Below are 22885 nucleotides of genomic sequence, written 5' to 3'. Positions count from 1 at the left end.
GGATCACAGTCGAGAGGGGAGAGGCTAGCTGGTGAAAATGGAGACAGAAGGGATGTGTCTCTGGCATTCAACATGGCACAACTAGGACTTTGTGTCTGCCAGTCTCCTCCCCAAGATGGTAAGCTTCTCTGAAGCAGAGATCATGCGGATTTGTTGGTCACTTCTGTCAGCTCCCACAACAAGGGGCCTGCTTAAAGTTCTCTCTGATGATGAATGACAGACAAAAATCCACCAGCTGCAGCCATCGGCCCATCACCTAGACTGCCAGGCCAGTTTGAAAGCTCCAGAATCCTCTCTGGGGTTTGGGTAGGTGGGAGACATCTTCTGGTAGAGCACTTGCCAATTCGCCAATGGGGCCAACCTGATTTTCAAGAGCATTTCTACCTACTGGTCGGTACCACCTGCTTTTCAGGGAAGCCGGGAGCCTGGTGCTCCCTTTTAAAACCTCCTCCGCTGGCCCATTAACTCACCTGGCACACCTGGAGGCCCCGGATGGCCTGACACCCCTTGGATACCTTTCTCCCCGACGGGACCTGGGGGGCCAAAGCCAGGGGGTCCCATTGGTCCCCTGTTCCCCGGGAGGCCGGGAGCGCCTGGGTTCCCAGGGAGACCCCTTTCTCCTTTGAAAGCGATGCCACCCTGAGAAGAAAAAATGGAAAACACTCATTGGATCCCAGGTCTAATGCACAGGAGGGGCAGGGCAAAGACAAAGAAAGGCTTGTGCTGATCATCTGTGGCCCTTTAGGAGTGGAAATAGAGTATCTCCATCATCCTAAACTGGTAAGACGGTCACCTCGACAAAGAGTCAGAGAACTTGGGCCAAATCAAGATGTCCAATGCCTCACTTGGGCAGTGCCAGTCTCCCCCACCTCCATAGGCATCCCAACCCCTTCTTTTGAGAAGCTGTCAAAGCCACGAGCCTGGGACCAGCAATCACCCCCAAGGCAGCCTGAGGTCACCAAACCAGAAACACCGAATCCACTCACAGGTTCACCCTTGGGGCCAGGGAGACCGGGAAGCCCATCCTGTCCAGGGCTCCCAGCCAGGCCGGGAAGACCCGGAGTCCCGGGAAAACCCGGGTCTCCTTTGTCACCCTTGGTTCCTGGAAAGGCGAGGATGTCCCCTGGGTCACCTTTGGCACCGGGAAAGCCTGGGGCACCGGGAGCTCCTGGAATGCCCTGGGACAGAGAGGAAAAGCAGTTTAGGCTCCTTCACCCAGCCAGAAGGTCACATTGTCATCAATGGAGGTTTCACTTAGCCCAAGCCCACGCTGAGCCCACACAACCTATACTGGTGAACCAACCAATCCCTTGCTCCATTCCAACCACTCCACAGTTCCTGCCCACATCCAAAACACTTACAGGCAATCCCATGAGTCCAGGCATACCAGAGTGCCCTTTCTCGCCTTTCTGTCCGGGGAAACCAAGAGATCCTGAAACACACATATACACACAAACACACATGGGAATACAGAGAGGACTTGAAACCTTACCCCAAATGATTCCAGCCCTCAGCCACTCTCGGGACCCCATCCAGGAGTGAGACTTTTCCTGCAGACTAATCTCTTTTTGTTCTTATGGTATTTATTAAGTGACTCCTACGTGCTAAGCACTGTACTAAGCGCTGGGGTTCCCCATTTAATATGAGGTAACTGAGGTCCAGAGAAGTTAAGTGATTTGCCCAAGGTCACACAGTGGAAAAAGTGGCAGAAGTAGGTTTAGATCCAAGTCCTTCTGACTCCCGGACCTGTGCTCTACCCAATAGGCCTTGCTGCTTCTCTGTTGTGGTTCTGGGTTTTGACTCAGCAAAGGTAAACGGGATCCTCTCTGATTTTCAGGCTCTTTTCTTCCCCCTGGCATGTCTAAATTTCAGGAGGCACCGCAAAAAGATGGAAAAGTCTCTCAAATACTGAAATTCTTTGTTCCTTGTGGCTCAGGGGGAAATGGCCAGAGGCCACTGTGTATTGCTCCCTATTTGACCACCAATATTCCTTGCACTCGTGGTTTCACCTGGCCACCTCTCCATGAGGAAGAGAGAATGACAAAAGATCAACCAGCCTTAAGAGAACTCACTCTCTTTCTTTCCAAGCCATGGGAGGCATGATTTGCATGTTAGGAAGATCATACATTCTTTCAATCGTATTTATCGAGCGCTTACTGTGTGCAGAACACTGTACTAAACACTTGGAAAGTACAATTTGGCAACAGATAAAGACAATACTAAGACTGGTCTGGGTTTGACTCTCTGCTCTTCAAAGAGGGATATGATTTCAAGCGAGGGATTACTGCACTAACCCAAAGGGAAGCTAGGAAAATGCAGAATTGTCCACGGGTTCAACTGCCATTTCTCTAGCCATAATAATAATAATAATAATGGAATTTGTTAAGCGTTGATTATGAGACAAGCACTGTACTAAGCACTGCGGTGGATACAAGCAAATCGGTTTGGACACAGTCCCTATCCCCATTTTACAGATGAGGTAACAGACACAGGGAAGTGAAGCCAAAATGAGAAGAGTCCAGTATAATAATTTTGGGATCCGTTAAGCGCTTACTATGTGCCGGGCACTGTACTAAGCACTAGGGTGGACACAAGCGAATCGGAATGTTCACAGTGCCTGACCCCTGCGGGGCTCACAGTCTCAATCCTCATTTAAAGATGAGGTAACTGAGGCACAGGGAAGTGAAGCGACTGGCCCAAAGTCACACAGCAGACAAGTGGCAAAGTAAGGACTAGAATCCTTGACCTTCTGACTCCCAGGTCCATGCTCTATCCACTAGACCATGCTGCTTTTTATCAGTATCAGGGAAGTAGCCTTTCTCTTTCTGTGACTGAACCCCTCCTGAGCCCTCTTGGAAAAAACAGGGATGGAGGAGCCCCTTTCCTCTGATGAAATTAATAGAAAACGATGTTGGTGGGCAAAGGTAGGCATATAACTTTCCCACCCGAACACAACCAGCACACAGGTAACTGATGAAGGGATGGGAGTCCAGCAGCTACTGTCTCACTGAATGAAGGAAAAGAAGCATGGATTCTAAAGCAACGGGAAAGGAAGCACAAGCGGGTGCTCTGGGGAATTAATTCTTTACCTGGAAGCCCAGGAGGTCCTGGTGGTCCTGGCTGTCCCGGAGGTCCCGAAACGCCATTTCCGATACAGTTGAAGCAAGTATCTCCCTTGTCCCCTGGAGAGTCACAAGGGAAATCCAAAGTGAATCCAACAGAGAGGGACGTCGCGGCCAGACATCTCGGGGAATCCCACCCCACACTGTTCAATGGCGGGCCGAAGGAGGGGATGACACAGCGAAGGAGGAGAAGACACATTTGGAAATCTGACCTTTAAATCCTTGCTCTCCCGGGAAACCTCTCTCTCCTGGAAGTCCGGGGAGGCCGGGGGCTCCTGGCTCACACAGTTGTTCACCTACAATGATGAAGTGATGATAAATGTGGTATTCGTTAAGCGCTGTGTGCCAGGTACTGTTCAAAACAGTGGGTTGAATACAAGGAAATCGGGTTGGACACAGCCCCTGTCCCATATGGGGCTCACAGTCTTAATCCCCATTTTACAGATGAGGTAAGTGAGGCCCAGAGAAGTGAAGTGACTTGCCCAAGATCACACAAGACGACAAGTGGTAGAGCTGGGATTAGAACCCAGGTCCTTCAGACTCCCAGGCTCACGCTCTATGCACTAGTATCTGGACTGCTCATCCTTAATGCTTACTTTCAAGCCACATAGCTTTCCTGGCACTCCGCCAGCATCTCTAGATCCTGAACCAAGTAGAAGCTCAGCCGTAAAAGCAAGACACAGGGTCACCCATGAAAACAGCCAGAATCCCATCAATCAATCAATGGTATTTATTGAGCGCTTAGTCTGTGCACAGCACACACCAAAGCCCTAAGAGACATTAGAAAGCAGCCCTAATGAAAAGTTTTATATCTTCTCCCTCTTCCCTCTCTTCTTCTGCTGTTTGGTTGTATGGAAAAGCAGCATGGCCTGGTGAAGAGACCAAGGGCCTGGGAGTCAGAAGGTCACGGGTTCTAATCCTGACTCTGCCACTTGTCTGCTGTGTGATCTTGGGCAAGTCACTTAACTTCTCTGTACCTCAGTTCCCTCAGCTGGAAAATGGGGATTAAAACTCTGAGCCCCATGTTCAGGGACTGTGTCCAACCTGATTATCTTGTATATACCCCAGTGCTTAGAACACTGCCGGGCACATAGTAAGTGCTTAAATATCATTATTATTATTACTAATATTATTAACATGTGGCTTGGGAGAGGGTGGGGAGCGAGACAGCTTGAACATATAGCTTTAGGCAAAGATCTAGACTAAGAGTCTTGCTGTGGGGAGCAGCACAAAGACTTAGTTGGGTGCAGGGAGTCACTTTAGTCATAAAGAATTTCAGAGTTCTCCCCCTTGACACATAATTATTAAACGTATCAAAAATAAAATCCAGTGTGCCTTTACTTTATGGGAACCACTCGTGTTTGTATTTCTGTCCATTCCTTGCAACATTCTTAAGGCTTTTTTTTGTTTTGTTGTTTGGCAACTGGTAAGACAGCTGCTGTACATTCACTGTGGCAGGCATAAAGTCACTTATGATAGACTACTAAGTAATGACATCACAAGGCTGCTCACAAAACGGTTTCCTTGGGGAAATCTGCAGAGCTCATAAGACTGCTAGGCAAAGTTACTAAAGGCAGAGAGGACTTGACCAAGGTTATACAGCAGACAAGGGCAGAACTGGGATTAGAACCCATGACCTCCTGACTGCCAGGCCCATGTTCTATCCACTACACCATGCTGCTTCTCCATGATGGTATAAACCCAGAAAAACACCCACCCTATATGGATAATAATAACTGAATAGGCTCCTTGATTGCAGGGACTGGATCTACCAACTCTACTGTAGACTACTCAACCACATGCTTAGTACAATGTCCTGCAAATAGTAAATGCTCAATAAATCCCACTGGTTGAATTGTGGTATCTGTTAAGGGCTTACTATTTGCCACACACTCTACTACGCTCTGGGATATATTCGCGATAGAGCCGGTGGTCTGAGTAGGTGGGAGAACAGTAATTAAACCTTCGTTTCCTAGATGAGGAAACTGAGGCATTGAAAAGTGTAGCAACTGGCACTTGACATAGCAGTTAAGTGGCAGAGCCAGGATTGCAATCCAGGTCCTCTGATTCCCAGGCTCTTGCTCTTCCTACTAGGGCACTCTACTTCAGGAAAGAGTACACTAGGCACTGCAGATTTTGCAGGCTGGCCAGACGGGCTTGAAATGTCAAGCTACCCCTGCAAGGGAACCCACGGTCCTCCATTTCAAAGGAGGTTCCCAGGAGCACAGCAACACTCGACTTACTTGGAGGAATGTGGGGTCCGGATGGTCCAGGCGGCCCTGGGGGGCCGGGAGCACCAGGCTGACCATCGTGTCCTGGGGGTCCGGGGAGAGAAAGCCCTGGGGGGCCTCTCTCCCCCTTCTGGCCCATTTCCCCTGGAAAGCCAGGCTCCCCGGGTAGGCCCGGGATGGGAGTCCCTGAAAGAAAGAAAAATCACTTAGCAGTGATCAAATAATCAATCATATTTATTGTGTGCTTGCAAAGTGCTTAGGAGACTTCAATATAACAACATACACATTCTCTGCCCACAATGAGGTTACAGTCTAGAGCTTACAGTGATGACCATCGCAGCCTCTTCTGGTTCTGACCCTCCAAGCGGTGGTCAGTACTATCGGGCCCCTCACCAGTAGAACGCAAGAAGATTCAAAGGACCAGATCATGGCTCTGGTTTCATCTGCTTTTTGTCTGAATAAACCCACTTCCTCCCATAGGGCTGGAGAGTTAAACCTCCAGTTTATTTGCAAAAATCTGCACAACTAGGGAGTTGAATGGAGGCTTTGTGGTTTGTTTGGGAAACTGAAGAACGACAGTCTAAGGTGAGGAGTCACTTCTTCTTGACTGTGAACCTGGCCAAGTGAGGAGACCCTGAGAGGAGACTTTTGAGTGAACCCCACAACCCCACAGAACACTTACCTCCAGCTGAACACCCACCCCTGCATCTGCCCACCACACAATCCCACATACAATCTCTTACCTGCTGGACCAGGAACTCCAGGAGGCCCTGGAACCCCAGGAAATCCTCGCTCTCCTTTCTCTCCTGGCAAGCCCGGCAAACCTATATTTCCCTTTTCTCCCACAGATACTCCAGTCCCGGGTTTAGGAATCACCTGTGAAATAGAGAAGAGAAGGATGAAGGGAGAGAGAGAGGCAGCAGAGCTACTGAGAATGCTCTGCTGGCTTGTACCCGTAATGGTAAGGGCCACCGATGCAAATTCTCCTCTTGAAACCCCCCGCAACTTGCTGTTGCCTTCTGAACCTTCTCAGTTTTGTCTTGGCCCCCAAACCGTGGATCACCAGACTGATACCCTTAAGCTTGAGAGGAATTACATACTCATATTTCTGCAAGGCGCCAGACTAACAAAACAAAATTTCGTCTCAAATTCTGAATGTTTCCAGGCAATGTGTTTCTCAGACCCAAATCAGAGGCCAAAACATTTTTTTGGGCGGGGGGCGGGGAGGGCGTTTGTTATGCTGATAAACTTGCAAATGTAGATCTGACTATAAAGTAGGTTGCATATTCTCTTCTTTCCTGCTGCAGTGTTCTGTCTTAAACAAAACGTCCCACCAACTTTTAATAAAAGCTGAGGGCTGCCAGTTTTTCATTTCAAGTGCCAGACTGGGGTCCTGGAAAGGGTTATGGAAAAAAGGGAGAGGCTTGAACACATACAGTCTTGGGGAGGTGGACCCAAAGAAGTATGCACACGAACAGGCAAACACATGGCTAGGGACACACAAATATGAGAAGTACCTTCTCCCCCACCTCCACAATTCCATGGGAATGATGGTCCCCATCACCCCTCTTTAGAAATCGGGGTCCTTGCATCACGCCAACCTTAAAGGTTCTTGCCTTTACCTCAGCGCTTTGCCTTAACGGCACCATACGTGTGGTGTCATCGACAAGGCCCAAACTACACTTAAAGGGGTTTTCTCCACTTGTACTTACTTGGAGGCCCCCCGAAAAAATACCCTCAGGAAGTGGGTAGACAGAGGATCATTTAGAAATTGAGAAAACCCTCATGTCTAACCCATCCTTCCACCAGCCCAGGCAAGAAAAACTCCAACTTGTTTTGGGATTGAGGCTTTGAAAGCAGCACTGAGACCCTCTGCTGGTTGTTAAGGAAACAGCCAGGGAGAGAAAAACAGGGAGGCCTCCTAGCCAGAGAAAGGCACTGCAGGCTCTCATTTTGCTGAAAGGTGGGAAAGACACTAATAACAAGGGAAAGACAGCCTAATAACACTACGACAAAGCTTTGCAGATCCCCAGGTATGATATGGGAAGGAGCGCGCTAACTCTCAACCTGTTTTGAAAAGAAGATAATACTAACTGTGGTTTTCATTAAGCATTTACTATGTGCCAGGCACTCTACTAAGCGCTAGATGTAGTTGGGGGGGGTGAGGTTACGAGCAAATTGGGTAGGACACAATCCCTGCCCTGCATGGGGCTCACAGTCTTAATCCCCATTTTAAGGTAACTGAGGCACGGAGAAGTGACTTGTTCAAAGTCACGCAGCCGACATGTGGCAGAGCCGATATTAAAACCCAGGTCCTTCTCTCAGGCCCATGGTCTATTCACTGGGCCATGCTACGCCTGGAAATGTATTAGGCACAGTTAAAAGCAATTTGAAAGAGAATTAGGAGTCGCACGGTCCTGGAAGTCAAGGGACCTGAGTTCTAATGCCAGCTTCACCACTTGTCTGCTCTGTGACCTTGGCAACTCAACTTCTCCATGCTTCAGTTACTCCATCTGTAAAATGGGGATTAAGACTGTGAGCTCCATGTGGGACTTGGGACTACTTCTAATCCAATTATCTTAGTACAGTGCCTGGCACTTAAGCACTTAAATACCATAATTCCCAGCCCAACTCATACACTTGTCTGTTGGAGACCATCCTACCTCTGGACCTCTTTTTCTTCATCTGAAAAAGGGAATAAAATATGTGCTCCCCCTTCTTTTAAACTGTAAGCCCCATGTGGGTAGGGCCTGTGTTCAACAGCATTATGTTGAATCTACACCAGTGCTTAATACAGTGCAGGGCACAAAATTAAGGGCGTAACACATTCCACAATTATGATGATTATACCTAAGGGAAAAGAAGCGTGTGTGGGAGAAAACAGATACTTTCCAAGGATAAAATAATGCCTCTACACCAGTGAAACTGAATGAGACAAGAAGGAGCATAAAAAAACATACAAGTCCTGGAGGTCCAACTGGCCCGATGTCTCCTTTCTGACCCTGTGGGGAAAATGGGAAGAATGAGGCATTTGAGAAGGGCATGCAGAAATGTTTTTTATTTCCTTTAGCAACAGGTACGACACAAACCATTTGCTAGAGACCCCAGACAGCAGGCTTATTGAAAGCACGTGTCCTCCAAGAAGCCTTCCCTGACTAAGCCCTCCTCTCCTCTTCTCCCACTCCCTTCTGCATCACCCTCACTTGCTCCCTTCATTCCTCCCCCTTTGCAGCCCAACACTTATGCATATATCTGTTATTCTATTTATTTATTTATATTGTCTATCTCTCTGGACTGTGAGCTCATTGTGGGCAGGGAACGTGTCTGTTGTTATATTGCACTCTTCCAAGCACTTTCCATACAGAAATCTCTCAATATGATGGAACGAATGAATGAATCCAGATCATGTGCTCCCCTCATATGGAAGTGTTCAGAATGGCATGGGGGTGTTAGGGAGGGGAAGACAAAAAAGAGGCCGCAGAGAGTGCTCAGCTTTGTAAAGTTCCTATTTCTGGTCTGAGAAGTCATATGGACTAGCCTCTCCAATGGGACTTTTCCCAACTGGGAACTAAACTTAGACTCCCTCATCCATTAGAGGGTAAGCACCTTGAGGGCAAGCAATTTATTTCTTGCCTTTGTTTGACTTTCTCATGTGCCTAACTCAACTGTTACTCAAACACTACTGGGCCCCTTGTGGGACATGGACATGGACTATGTCCAATCTGATTAGCTTGTATCTACCCCAGCGCTTATTACAGTGCCTGGCACAAAGTAAGTGCTTAAACACTGCAGGGAATTTTTTTTTTTTTTTAAAAAAGGGACCTGGATTTCCATCCCAGCTCAGCCACTTATCTGTTGGATGACCTTTCCATCTCTGGGCCTCTTTCTCCTCATCCGTAAAAAGAGGGTTAAATACATGCTGTCCTTTCCTCTAAACGATGAGCTTCATGTGGGACAAGAGTTGACTTTTCCCTGGGGCTGACTTTATCAATCAATGGTATTCACTGAGCCCTTATTATGTGCTGAAGTAAGCGCTTGAGAAAGTACAACTCATTCCAGGCCCACAAGGAGCTGGCAGACCTAGAGGGGGAGACAGATACTAAAATGAATTATGGATGTGTGTGTGTGCATGTGTGTGTGTGTGTGTATATATATGTTGTAGGGGTGTGGATGGAGTGAACATCAAGTGCTTATGGGGGGCTCGGTGAAACAAGACTGTTATTCATTCAATCATACTTACTGCGTGCTTTACTGCTTACAGAGCTCTGTACGAAGTGGTGCTAGTCTTCAGAGAGGAGCTTAACTTTTAACCAACTAGCCTTTTCTAAGTGGGAAAGCTTCAGTAAGCCCTTTCTATCCACTCATTTCCCCAACTACCCCAGTTCTCACCTTTATCCTACCAATTAGGAGTTCATTTTCTAGAAGGGATGGATGCCCTCAGTGGAACTCAAGCCAGCAACCTGGAAGTTTCATATTTAGATCTCCAGCTCTACTGGGCAACAATATCCACCAGCCTAGAAGCAACCCAACCCAAAATGCTCACCTTTTCACCATTCCTTCCGGGAACTCCAGGGTAACCACGATCTCCGGGGAAGCCCTTTGGGGAGAAAGGGGTAATAAGTTGAAGATTTTGTTTGAGAAAAATCCAGAATAGTAAATTTAAAAATAGGAACCAATAGGAACCTGCCCAGGAACCCCTCCCACTCCCATTTCCTCCCTACCCAACGGAGTGTCTCTCTGCAGCTACTGACCTGTGGACCTGGTTGGCCACTTTCTCCATCTTTACCTGGTTTTCCCTTTAGAACACAAAAGTATTTTTGCTTAAATACATGGTTAATGGCTGGAACCTCAAGCCCCTTTCCCCATCCCCTCTCATGGGGTAGAAAGAGCCAGACTGGATTTATTACAATGTGTTATAACCCTAAATGGAACTGATGAGGAAAGTGAAAGAGAAAATGAAGATTACTAAAGCTTTATCCCCAACTGTTACCCATTTCAGTACTTACTCTTTTTCCTGGTTCTCCTTGCTCACCTTTCTCCCCTTTCACTCCACCTGGCGAACCCTGGAAACACACAAAATCATAGTATATGCAGCACCTGGACACACTATGCAGAGGTTCAGCTCTATGAAGGTGAAGTTTAGATTGACAATGGGGCTTAAGGAAACTCACAGGAGGCCCGGGTGATCCTGGTGGTCCGGGGGGTCCCCGTTCTCCAGGAAGACCCTATCGAGAACAGACGGAGGGGAAAGAAAGTCAACCTTGGTTCACACTATCATGTTGGGCTACATGTGATCTGCTAAGTAAAGCACCAACCTATCCCAAACGATTTCTTTCATCCCTGTCCCATCATCACATCCTGCCAGATTGAATTCTTATACATTGACTTATGCGTGCCATCTACCTTGCCTTCTTCCCTCCCTGAATTTTTGCCGCTGCCATTTTTTATTTCATCCCCACTGATATATACAATATGTGCTTGTTCAACCTTGCCAGTTGACTGTAAGCCCTTCAAGGGCAGGGACTGAGTCCACTACAGTGCTCTGTAGGGAAGCAGAATGGCCTAGTGGATACAGCACAGTCCTGGGAGTCAAAAGGTCACAGCTTGGCTGTGTGACCTTAGGTAAATCACTTAACTTTTCTGTGCCTCACGTATCTCACCTGTAAAATGGGGATTAAGACTGTGAGCCCCACATGGGACATAGACTGTGCCCAATCTGATTACCTTGTATCTACCCCGGCACTTAGACTTAGAACAGTGTTGGCAAGGACTTAATAATTGCCAAAAAAAAAAAAAATGAAAAAGCAGTATGGGTCACACTATGTATTAACAACATAGACAATGATCTTGTCTCTATCCCAGCTCACACTAAGCTCACACTAAGCACTTAGAAAATACTATTATTTTATGAAGAAAATCCAAATGCAGTCCTCCAAATCCTGCATTCCTGAGAGGAGGGATAGCACTTTATGACTAGCTATTCACTCACCTGATCTCCTTTCTGAAACTCTAAATCAATAGGTCTCTTCTGTTCACCAATCTGCCCAGGTGGACCAGGTGGCCCCTGAAGACCTTGCTCACCCTAACAAGCAATGAGAGAAAAAAAAAAGAGAGATACAAAGAGATTAGGGAAACAATTTATGTCTCCCAGTCAGTGTCACTGTAACTTGTGAACCAAGGCAGAAAGCACACGGGAAGGGAAAACAAAGTTCAAATAGCTATGAGAGGAGAAAATTGAAGACAAAATTATCTCTCCTCACCTTTTCACCTTTGGGTCCTTGGAAATTTAAACCCATATTGCCCTGAAAAAAAAAGTTTTATTGGAATTCATGATCAGCAGCCTTGGAGACTCTGAAACATCCACAACAACTTTAAAGAATAGAGTCACCTTTGGTCCTGGAATTCCTGGTGCACCTGGAGGACCCTGAAAATTGAAAAGGGAGAGGAAAAAATAAAAATGATTAAATACATGTTACCCCTTTCCCTAAGACCATGCAACCTCATGTGGGCCAGGGACTATATCTATACTCTACCTACTCAAGTGCTTAGAACACATAGTAAGTGCTTAAATATTACAATTGCTAGAAGACATAAAAAAGGGCTGAAGAAGGAAGAAGTGGGAGCTGATTAATCAATAAATCAATCATACTTACTGAGCACCTACTGAATATAAAGACTGTACTAAGCACTTGGGAGAGTACAACACATCAATATAACAGACGTTCCCTGCCCACAACAAGTTTATGGTCTAAAGGGAAAAGCTTACAGTCCAGATGGACGACCTTACAGTCTATACAATTACATATCTGGGCCGAGGATTTCATAAAACCACAGAAATGATATACTGTAAATTATTAATTTCTATTAATATCTATCCCTCTACACTCTAAGATCTTGGTGGGCAGGGAATGTGTCTACCAACTCCGTTACATTGTTACATTGTACTCTCCCAAGCACATTAATACAGTGCTCTGCACACAGTAAGCACTCGATAAATACCACTGATTAATCGATTGACTGACTGATTGATGGCACTGGAAGGGTAGGAGAGGAAGGGGCCTTATGAAATCAAAGCCCAGTCTCTTATTTCAATGTTGGGTTGTGCCTTACTCTGGCACCAGCAACTACAGGCAAGAGCAGCATGGCATAGTGAATAGAGCATGGGCCTGGGAGTCAGAAGATCATCGGTTCTAATCCGGGCTCCACCATTTGTCTGCTGTGTGACTCTGGGCAGGTCACTTCACTTCTCTGGGCCTCAGTTACCTCATCTAATAATAATGTTGGTATTTATTAAGCGCTTACTATGTGCAGAGCACTGTTCTAAGCGCTGGGGTAGACACAGGGGAATCAAGTTGTCCCATGTGGGGCTCACAGTCTTAATCCCCATTTTACAGATGAGGTAACTGAGGCCCAGAGAAGTTAAGTGACTTGCCCACAGTCACACAGCTGACAAGTGGCAGAGCCGGGATTCGAACCCATGACCTCTGACTCCAAAGCCCGGGCTCTTTCCACTGAGCTATGCTGCTTCTCCCTCTGTAAAATGGGGATAGATACTGTGAGCCCCATGCAGGACAGGGTACTGTGTCCCAACCTGATTTGGCCCCATCCCTGTCCCAAACCATGGGTCTGCATCTGCTAAATGGGGCTGGGGAGAGGAACGACGAATGGAGTATAACAGTAAAGTCAATAATGGGAAAGCCTTTTCCGGCCTCCTTCACTCTTCTCACCCTCAAAGGAAAGAGAAATTTGCATTCAAAATCCACTGGACTGACCCCCTGCACATTAAGGAAAGGGAAATGATATTACAGCTTTCTCTGCTGGAAGGAGCCGGTCAAGTATCTGCCAGAATGACTTACCGTTAGACCTGGTGGTCCCGGGGGTCCCAGTGGACCCGGGATGCCTGATGGGCCAGGGGGACCCTGTTTAAGAGAGGAAGAATGTCAGATTAAAAACTCACAACCAACTTTAAGGAGTCACATACCATAGGCTGACAGGACAATAGCCAATGTTCTCCTTGCTACTGCCATTTCCAAATTTTCCCCTTAATTCTCATGTCATCAACCCATTACTCAAGACCAGTGAAGAGAAAAATTAATCTTATGCAGCAAATAGAGTCCATTTCCTATCTCCCCAGACTTACAGAGTAGGTAGACTATAAGCTCGCTGTGAGCAGAGAACATATTTACCAACCTTGTTGTACTGTAGTCTCCCAAGGGCTTAGTACAGTGTTCTGCACACAGCAAGTGCTCAATAAATACCACTGATTATCTTACTTGGGCTACTGCTATTCAAAATGATTTTGGGAAGGGAAATCTGGGAGGAGTTGAAAAGTAAACTGCGGTGACTGGAAAACAGGAACAAGAAATCCAGGGCTAAAGGCAGGGGAGGGAGAGCGGGGAAGAGGAAGGGGAGAGGGGAGGGAGGGATGGGAAGAGAAACAAAAAGAGGGACGGAGAGGTGGGTAAAGAGATGGGAGGGTGGAGGAAAAGGCGAGAAGAGAGAGGGGCATGTAAGGAGGGTGGAGAATAGGCAGAAGGAGAGCTAATGAAAACGGTCAAGTCAACACCTAATTCTCATAGGTCTAGAAGAAATTATTCCAGACCAGGTTGGTTACTCAACAGGTGTCAGTGGCAATGACCTTTCTGAGTCCTAACAAACAATCCAATCTCAAAAAGGCCAGGATACCTGCTCTCAGCAGGGAAAGACTCTGGGCACTTACCTGTATTCCAGGGAGGCCTGGATACCCAGGATCACCCTTTGGCCCTGGCAGGGAGGATGTGATGATGCTACCTGGGTCCCCCTGAAAGAAAGCATTAACTCATGAGCAGATCACGGCATTGCACACCTGCCTGTCAGCCAGCCTCTGGAAGTCCATCAGAGGCCAAGGAAGTGAGCCCAAGGATCGCAGGACCAGTCAGTCTGTTCACAGCTTCAGCCTATGCAAACCTTGGAATTGCCCTCCATGCAACCATGGTCTCACACAGCAGCCCCAGGCTAACAGAAGTTGCAGTCTCTACCTGCCTGAAGGATCAGCCCCCACAGTGCACCTCACATCTGCCTCCACTCCTTAAAACAAACTCCAACATCTCTACCCACGTCCTGCCCACCCCATGATAATATGGGTTAGAGGGGGAAATGATCATGGCAAACACACTTACCTTCATCCCTGGGAGGCCAGGAGGTCCCTGGATTATGAAGAGAAAATTAATGGTGAAAACAATCACACCCTTCTGAAAAAGGCACTGGATAGGTTGAGCGCAGATTGTGGAAGAAAATTCTTCCACGAGAAGAGCATTGGTTGTAGCTAGGTCCTGAGCAACTGGAGGCCCTAAAATACTCGGGCACGACATATATACTAGGCTCCTTGGAAATCCTGTAGCCTGTCCCCTTCTCCCAGCCCTCCTCCCGACCCATGCAGAACAGGCCTCTTGTTAATGAGAGGCTACTTTGCTAATGAGTCTCACAAGTCAACCCCAAATCCCATTCCTCCTCCACTGACTGTCCCTGGCAAGGAAGAGAACAGCTTAACACTGATCTGGAGCAGAGATCACCATTTCTCCTGGCTCAGAAACACCTTCCTTTCTAAAAAAAGCTCCCTGACATAGGAATATTTGGTCTGGTGCAGCTTGTAAGGTTGTTGATTCAGGTAAATCACCAACCAAAAACTCCTCTCTTCACTCACCAGGAGAAGATACTGAGAAAGTATGGGATGGCCAGATAAAGGTTTGGCCTCTGCTTCCTATAAAGGTTTTCTGCCTTCCCTCCCCACCACGTTGTCCTCAGAGGTAAGACTTCTTAATCCTAAAGCCATTACTTACCGGAGGGCCCTGTAATCCAGGAAAACCAGGGCTTCCTGGGAATCCACGTTCTCCCTAGAGGGAAGAAAAAAGGGGAGGTGACAGTAGATTGCCTACTTGGTATTGCATAGGGGATGGCAGTTAGGATGCCCGTTGTGAGCCCAGGGGCTGTTGGGATGGGTGGGCGGTTGAAGGCGGTCACATAAAATCTGGAAGTGAATCTGCATGAAACCAGTTTAGCCGATTGTTTTCAGTGCCTCTCAGCCTGCTAAAAAAGGACTATTACTCCACCTTCACAGCTCTACGCATGATGGAATGGATTGACATGGCACCCCTTCCCTCATAAATGAAGAAGCCAAACCAACCGGGAAATAGCAATCAGTAGAACAATCCCTCAACTGAGAGAAAGGAGAGAGGACGCAGATTCAACAGGCCTCGGCTTCAGGTTTTAGGGTGCCCTGCTCAGCGTGAAAATGGATCCACTGGGGCTTCTCAACCCTGGCTGCAGCATCCCTACCCAGAAGCTCCCCTATGCGTACATTCAAACTCCTGAGTCAATCCCATACCGAGCCTCCTAAATATAGGAGATAAGCTACTGACCCGCTCAGCATTCAGCGGGCAGTCCACTTCCTTACTCCTTTACCCACCCCCTTCCTCCCTCCCTCTGGGATCCATTTCCCACCACGTTCATAAGGAGAAGCTGGAGCCTCACCTTGGTTCCGTTGCACCCCGGGATTCCTTGAGGTCCTGGGGCTCCGTCATGGCCAGGCATACCCTTTAAAAAGAAGAAAGCCCACAAGACTTTTGTTTCCAGTCCATCGTCCTGGAGAGCAACATGTTCAACGCTAAAAGTAGAGTTGGGTGGGAAGAATTGAATGTTACTCACAGGAAGTCCTGGGGTTCCAGGGAATCCAGGAAGTCCAGGGGGTCCCTAGGAGAGGACATACTTGTTCGTTCAGGGAATTTGAAAAAACAAGTCAAACCCAGAGAAACCATCCCCTGAAGCTTTTTTAATAAATCAGGAATTCAGAACAGATAGCAGGTGATTTGATCCCTGACTCTATCCACTCACTTATGCCTTCTCAGTAGCTCTGGCTGGCTCAGTCCTGTCCGAGGTAACTCCGAGGAACTGTTTCCTTAGATGAACTCTATACTCTAAGCTTGTTGTGGGCAAGGAATGTGCCTGTTTATTGTTATATTGTAGTATCCCAAGTGCTTAGTACAGTGCTTATCATACAGTAAGTGCTCAATAAATACAATAGGATGAATGAATGAGAACTCAGCACACAGCACACTGGAGTTCTAAGGGCCTTCACTGGAATCGCCCAGAGACTAAGCGAACTACATCACGTGAATAGTGATAAAGCTGAGGACAGTGAGGAAAGTACTCTGAAAAGAGACCAGCATTCTGACTTTGAAATTCAGAATACTGGTTTCTCTATTGTTTAAGCAGCAGTCAGCAAGGCTACCAAAGTCTCAACCAGCCATAACGCAGCATAGGTTTTAAGTTGTGCTTGGGCATTACTACTCCTTTAGTGTTTTTCAAAAACCAAAAAGATTTGTATGTTTCTTTTGTCTTATGCTGTCGAGTCGTCTCTGACCATAGTGACTCCATGGACATCTCTCCCAGAACGTCCCACTCTCCATCTGCAATCCTTCTGGTAGTGTATCCACAGAGTTTTCTTACTAAAAATTCAGAAGTGGTTTACTATTGCCTCTTCTGTGCAATAAACTTCACCCTAGACTCTCTCCCAAGCTGCTGCTGCCCAGCAAGGGTGAGTTTCGGCTTGTAGCAGATTGCCTTCCATATGCTAACCACTGCCCAAGCTAGGAATGGAACGGGTATGCCTCTGCTTGACTCTGCCTCCTGTAGCCGAGATTGGTAGAGTACTGGAAACTCTCCGGGTGCAATCCTGAGAGGGACGTTTCTTTTATTTATAGCCAAACTGAAGAAGTTTCTCTGCTTCTGCACTCCCAGGAAGGAACCAAAGAGTCTTCTCTTTAATAATTATGGTATTTGTTAGGGACTTATGTGTCAAGCACTATTCTAAGTGTGGGAGTAGACACAAGTTGACCAGATTGGACACGGTCCTTGTCCCACATGGGGCGCATGGTTCAAGTATAAGGATCAATTTTTAGTGGTCCCAGACAAGCAAACAGAGATATGCAGGGTAGATTCAAGATACTCTTGTGTGTCAACTTAAACCCTTAAATGCATTAATTCTCCAAAAGGAGAGTGTGAGTCAGTGAATGAGAAGTGGAAAGAGCATGGGCCTGGGAGGCAAAGGTCCTGGGTTCCAATCTCTGCTCTGCCAGTTGCCTTGGGAAAGTCACTTCTGTTCCTCAGTTTCCTCCACTGTAAAATGGGGATTCAATATTTGTGCCCCCCACCTATTTAGACTGTGAGCTCCATGCTGTTCAGGGTTTGTGTCCAATATGAGAGACCTGTATCTACTCCAGAGCCTACAGTAGAACTGACACATACTAAGGGCTTAACAAATGCTAAATAAAAAAAAAAAAAAGGAAAAGCTCACAGGATGTGTTGCCTCCAAACCACATCTCCCTTGGATGAGTCCCTTATCCAAAAGGAAGCCTATCTTTTATGGGTGCTTCAAAATGAATTTTTTGAAGCCATTCTTGCTAGTTTGCTCTTCATGAGAAGCAGCGTGGCTTTAGGAATCAGAGTTCGTTAGTTCTAATCCCGGCTTTGCCAATTGTCAGCTCTGTGACTTTGGGCAAGTCACTTCACTTCTCTGTGCCTCAGTTACCTCATCTGTAAAACAGGGATTAAGACTGTGAGCCCCACTTGGGACAAGCTGATAACCCTGTATCTCCCCCCAGTTCTTAGAACAGTGCTTAGCCCTGTTAAATACCATCATCATTATTATTACTTTCTTCCATTCCCACTTCACAGGAATTGATTGCCCAACTACCTGGAAGCTGACTTTTTTCACCAGAATGGCTTTTACTTACCCTGATCCCTTTGGGTCCCAGAGGCCCTGGAAGTCCATCATCACCCTGCAAAATACCACAAAGACATATTAAGAGGTTTGTCCTCCACAGATCCTCTGGTTTCAGGGTCACTACACAGTAAAGCAGAGATTTTTTTTGTTCCTCAATTGAAAACGAGACCATAAAATTCTGGAAAACAAAAGGTCAAGAAACGGCAGCGCTGACTAAAGGAGTTGAGTGCAATCTCATTCCTGGTTCTGCTGGGACTTTGGAGCTCTGGGCACAAAAGTGCCAACTTTTTATTTTGGAAGCGGAAGGATAAAGAAGGGGTGGAGATTTTAGGGGGTGGGAGAGGGACCCGGCTTCCCTGGGCTAACTGGGCAGAAAGCTGATATTTTGGACCTTTTCAGCCTTGATCAGAAACTCTTAGGACTCATCAGAAACCTGAGATGAGGAATTCTGAGAGACCAATCCAGATTACTGTGGCAGTGCTCATACTCGGCTGCCCCTGTGAAATGGACCCCTTTGAAAGAGTGGGTCGGGGGAGAAGGGGGAAGGGAGTGTTTGAGGATTTGGAAAATCTGAATTGGGTGAAATTACTCCTCACAGAAAACAATGAAAGTCATCAGAGTTAGCCAAGAGACTCTATGCAGAGGCGACTTGCATCTCCAGCTGTGATCAGGAATAGTATGGCACTTTCTCCGCCACAAATTAAACAATACCGTCCTCTACTGGCCAAAGGGTGAGTTTTCTGACTTAAGGATGAAGACCTGCGTCTCCTCTGGAATTAATATTTTTTGAGTCCCTAAAGTGGGGATCAAATCACCCCAAGCATTGGCTCCTTCCTCTTGCCCAGGCCCACAGTGGAGGGGAGGATAAAGGCTGATGGCCTGAGGCTTGGGGGAAAGAGGGGAAATTATGCTATTGCATTTTTAGTACTATTCCAAAGGGTCTCCTTCCCCTTTTATGATGATAGAATTTCCATCACCTCCTTCGAAGCATCTTCGAGCTCATGCCACCTAAAATGGTTCTTGGATAGTGGCTACCCTCTCTGGTTTTGGCTAGTGGTGTCTCTGTATCCAGGGCTGCCTTCTCATGCTAAGTGAAGCAGCAGCCTCAAAAGACGGAAAGGGGAGATGGCTCAGCCCACTCAAGTGACCTATGCATGGCTTAGTGGATAGAGCATAGGCCTGGGAGTTGGAATGACCTGGATTCTAATCCTGGCTCCTCTGCTTGTCTGCACATCGCTTAACTTCTCTGGGCCTCAGTTACCTCATCTGTAAAATGGGAATTGACACTGTGAGCCCCACGTGGGACAGGGACTGTGTCCAATCTGATTTGCTTGTATCTACCCCAGAGCTGAGTACAGTGCCTGGAACATACTATTATTATTAATAGCATAATCTCAGTATTATTCAGGACAGCACATCACTCCAGCAAAAGAAGAATAAACGCACTCCTGCAAGATGTCTCTCATGCCAAAATATCATATCACATCCCTGTAGTAGATATTTAGACTGGATAGACCCTCTCCTCTGGTGTGGCAGTCACATACCTTTTGGCCTCTGGGTCCAGGGGGTCCTTCTGGTCCCGGAAACCCGGGTAAACCTGTATGTCCTTCTAGACCTGGAAATCCTCGCTCCCCCTGAAACAACAGCCAGTGAATTCATGAGTGGATTTTCAGAAGCAAACAGCAGGAAACATGACATTTGGGAAAAATCACCAAGAGCCTGTCCCAGTGATGGACTGGGACAGCAGAAAGCAACTAGTCACTTGGTTCCTAAAATGGCAGAAGAACGTGAGCAGGGGTCGTGTCTGCTATATTGTTGTTTTGTATTCTCACAAGCACTTGGTTCAGTGCTCTGCAAATAGGCACTTCATAAGTATGACTGATTGAAGAACAAAATTGTCTGAGAGCTGGGATTCTTGAGATTTGCTCTCGGCTTCTTCATTTGCCAGGGATGGCGTTTGGTTCCACCAGTTGAACAAGTCCCTTCTTCTCTGGAACCTAAAACTATAAATTCCTGGGCAACAAGTCTCTACTTCGCTGGAACTTAAAACTTTAAATTTCTCAACTCAATTTTTTTTTAAACCAGTCTTCCCCTTCTCCAGAAGAAGCAGTCATCATTCCAAGGCTTATTACAAAAACTGCCTCAACCCCATATAATAGCTCTACATCTCTAAAAAGCATATACATAGATAAAATTTACCAATGGTAATAATGCCTACATTTTTTTTCCCAAAAAAGCAAGTGGAACAGCAATACTGTTTCCCATCATAATCAATTCAAATTTACATTCTAATGGAGGGCATCATTTTACAGAGTCCTGTCGGGAACTAACTGAAATTTTTATCAGCAATACAAAACTCATCGTTGTCTAGTTGCCAGGCGCTTAGTGTAACACTCTTCTACTCTCCTAACGTGGCTGCTCCTCTCTCCCTCCCATCCCCCCCAGTCATAGGTACTGATCGATCACTGACAGAGCACTGTACTAAGCACTTGAGGAGAGAAGAGTGCAGTATGTAGTCAGTAGGCACAATCACTACCTTCAAGGAGTTTACAGTCCTCCTCTACACACATACAACACCCACATACTCTATTCTGTGATAACATAATAGTATTTGTGATATTAGTTAAGCATTTACTCTTTTTCATGCACTCTATGGAACAATGGAGTAAATACAAGGCAAAGACAATCAATCACGTCAGAACATTCCTTCTCCCATATTGGGCTCATAATCTTCATGGTTACTCAGCAGAGGTTTGCATTTCCCCAGGACTCCCAGCTCAATGGCTACCTCTCAATCAATCAATGAATGGTATTTATTGAGTGCTTACTAAGTGCAGAGCACTGTATTAAGTACTTAGAGTACAATACAACAGAATTCGCAGAACCTCCCTGTCACTGCCAGCCTCTTACTGTAGTGCTCTTCAGCTCTTTCATACTGCACCAGACTCAGGTTATTTGAGCAATTCTCTCTGGAATTTTTTTTGCCATCCCCCATGCCAGATGATCCAGTCCATAAATTTTGCCAGGTTTTTAGTCTCTTCTATCTCATGCCATTCCCCTGTCCTTCCTTCCATTTCATTCTCTCCTCTCTCTGTGTGTGGCCTAGTGGAAAGAGCTCAGGCTTGGGAGTCAGAAGGACCTGGGTTCTAGTCCCAGCTCCATCACTTTTTTATTTTAATGGTACTTGCTAAGTGCTTACTGTGTGCCAGGCACTGTTCTAAGTGCTGGGGTAGATACAAGGAAATAGGCTTGGACACAGTCCATGTCCCAAGTGGGGCTCATGGCCTTAATTCCATTTTACAGATGAGAGAACTGAGGCACACAGAAGCGAAGTGATTTGCCCAAGGTTACACTGCAGTGGCGGAGACAGGATTAGAGCCCAGGTCCTTCTGACTCCCAGGTCCATGCTCTATCACTATGCCACACCTCTTCTCACTTGTCTGCTGAGTGAACTTGGATAAGTCACTTCATTTCCCTGCAGCTCAGTTACCCCATCTGTAAAATGGAGATTAAAACTATGAGCCCCATGTGGGACACGGATTATATCACACCCAATTTGCTTGAATACACCCCAGTGCCTGGCACACAGAAAACACTTAACAAATAGAAATATAATTACTATGAATAATTATTATTATAAACTCAGCAATCTCTCACATAATAATAATAATAATAATAATGTTGGTATTTGTTAAGCGCTTACTATGTGCTGAGCACTGTTCTAAGCGCTGGGGGAGACACAGGGGAATCAGGTTTCCCACGTGGGGTTCACAGTCTTAATCCCCATTTTACAGATGAGGTAACTGAGGCACCGAGAAGTTAAGTGACTTGCCCAAAGTCACACAGCTGACAAGTGGCCGAGCCAGAATTCGAACCCATGACCTCTGACTCCAAAGCCCGTGCTCTCTCCACTGAGCCACGCTGCTCACATGCAGGAGATATTTAGCGGGAGGGGAATGGGGAAAAGAGAGGAAAGGAAGAAAGGGGAAAGAGGAGGTGTGGTTATAGTAAAAGGGAAGGAAGACAGATAGCACCTTAGTAAATACAAATAAACACCATTTGGCATTAAACCAAGGGCCATCTGGTTCTCAGCATCTCTGCCTTTTAGAAGGCAGAAACCAACCTCAGTTTGTTAGATAACTGCTACAGCCCCATCTGCTTTCTCAGCAAAAATAGAGAAGTAGCATGGCCTAGTGGACAGGGCACGGGCCTATCAAATTCAGAAGGGCCTATGTGATTCAGAAAGACCGGGGTTCTACTCCCGGTTCCACTGCTTGTCCATTGTGTGACCTTGGGCAAATCACTTCACTGGGCCTTAGTTCTCTCATAGGTAAAATGGGGATTAAGATTGTGAGCCCCACATGGGACAGGGACTGTGACCAACCCGATATGCCTGTACCCATCCCAGTGCTTAGTATGGTGCCTGGCAAACAGTAAGCACTTAATACTACAATGATTATAATAATAATTATTATTATCTGACAAGCCCACACAGCATGATATTCTGGACTGTCGATATGTTCTGTAGCATCCAATAATAATGGGTTCTTTAATCACAACTTGGGAATTGGGGACTAGGGCACTGCAGAATAGATGCATGTTCTTCCCGGACTGAGAGAAATCTTTTTGAAGACAAAGGCAAGCTTCTGGCAAAGAGCTTTGGCTCGGAACACAGAAAGGCAGTTTTCCTTGATTTGTTGGTTGGTTGGAATTGGTTGGTTGAACTTAGAAAATGGTGTTCAGTCTTGAACATTTAAATATGGGACAGAAGT

At 46.5% G+C, this 22885-nt stretch overlaps 1 protein-coding gene across 4 annotated transcripts in view; it reads right to left on the bottom strand.

The window, feature by feature from the left end:
* The window catches only part of COL4A5 (collagen type IV alpha 5 chain), a 117119-nt gene that overhangs the window by 44790 nt on the left and 49444 nt on the right, over positions 1–22885 (bottom strand). For all 4 annotated transcript variants that reach the window (XM_029067405.2, XM_029067407.2, XM_029067406.2 and 1 more), the window contains exons 3-25: positions 19658–19747; positions 18124–18168; positions 16037–16081; positions 15863–15925; positions 15172–15225; positions 14512–14538; positions 14073–14153; positions 13210–13272; positions 11742–11777; positions 11614–11655; positions 11343–11435; positions 10525–10578; positions 10360–10416; positions 10105–10149; positions 9897–9950; positions 8314–8355; positions 6097–6229; positions 5366–5539; positions 3335–3418; positions 3090–3182; positions 1362–1432; positions 987–1178; positions 471–639 (exon numbers count right to left, since the gene is read on the bottom strand). In XM_029067405.2, coding sequence (XP_028923238.1) covers positions 471–639; positions 987–1178; positions 1362–1432; positions 3090–3182; positions 3335–3418; positions 5366–5539; positions 6097–6229; positions 8314–8355; positions 9897–9950; positions 10105–10149; positions 10360–10416; positions 10525–10578; positions 11343–11435; positions 11614–11655; positions 11742–11777; positions 13210–13272; positions 14073–14153; positions 14512–14538; positions 15172–15225; positions 15863–15925; positions 16037–16081; positions 18124–18168; positions 19658–19747 — 1807 coding nt within the window. The remainder of the gene's footprint in view (positions 1–470; positions 640–986; positions 1179–1361; positions 1433–3089; positions 3183–3334; positions 3419–5365; positions 5540–6096; positions 6230–8313; positions 8356–9896; positions 9951–10104; positions 10150–10359; positions 10417–10524; positions 10579–11342; positions 11436–11613; positions 11656–11741; positions 11778–13209; positions 13273–14072; positions 14154–14511; positions 14539–15171; positions 15226–15862; positions 15926–16036; positions 16082–18123; positions 18169–19657; positions 19748–22885) is intronic.

Source organism: Ornithorhynchus anatinus, chromosome 6, assembly GCF_004115215.2.
Source record: "Ornithorhynchus anatinus isolate Pmale09 chromosome 6, mOrnAna1.pri.v4, whole genome shotgun sequence".
Lineage (NCBI taxonomy): Eukaryota > Metazoa > Chordata > Mammalia > Monotremata > Ornithorhynchidae > Ornithorhynchus > Ornithorhynchus anatinus.
Note: the sequence above shows the minus strand (reverse complement) of the source record. Positions and strands in the feature narration are given on the sequence as shown.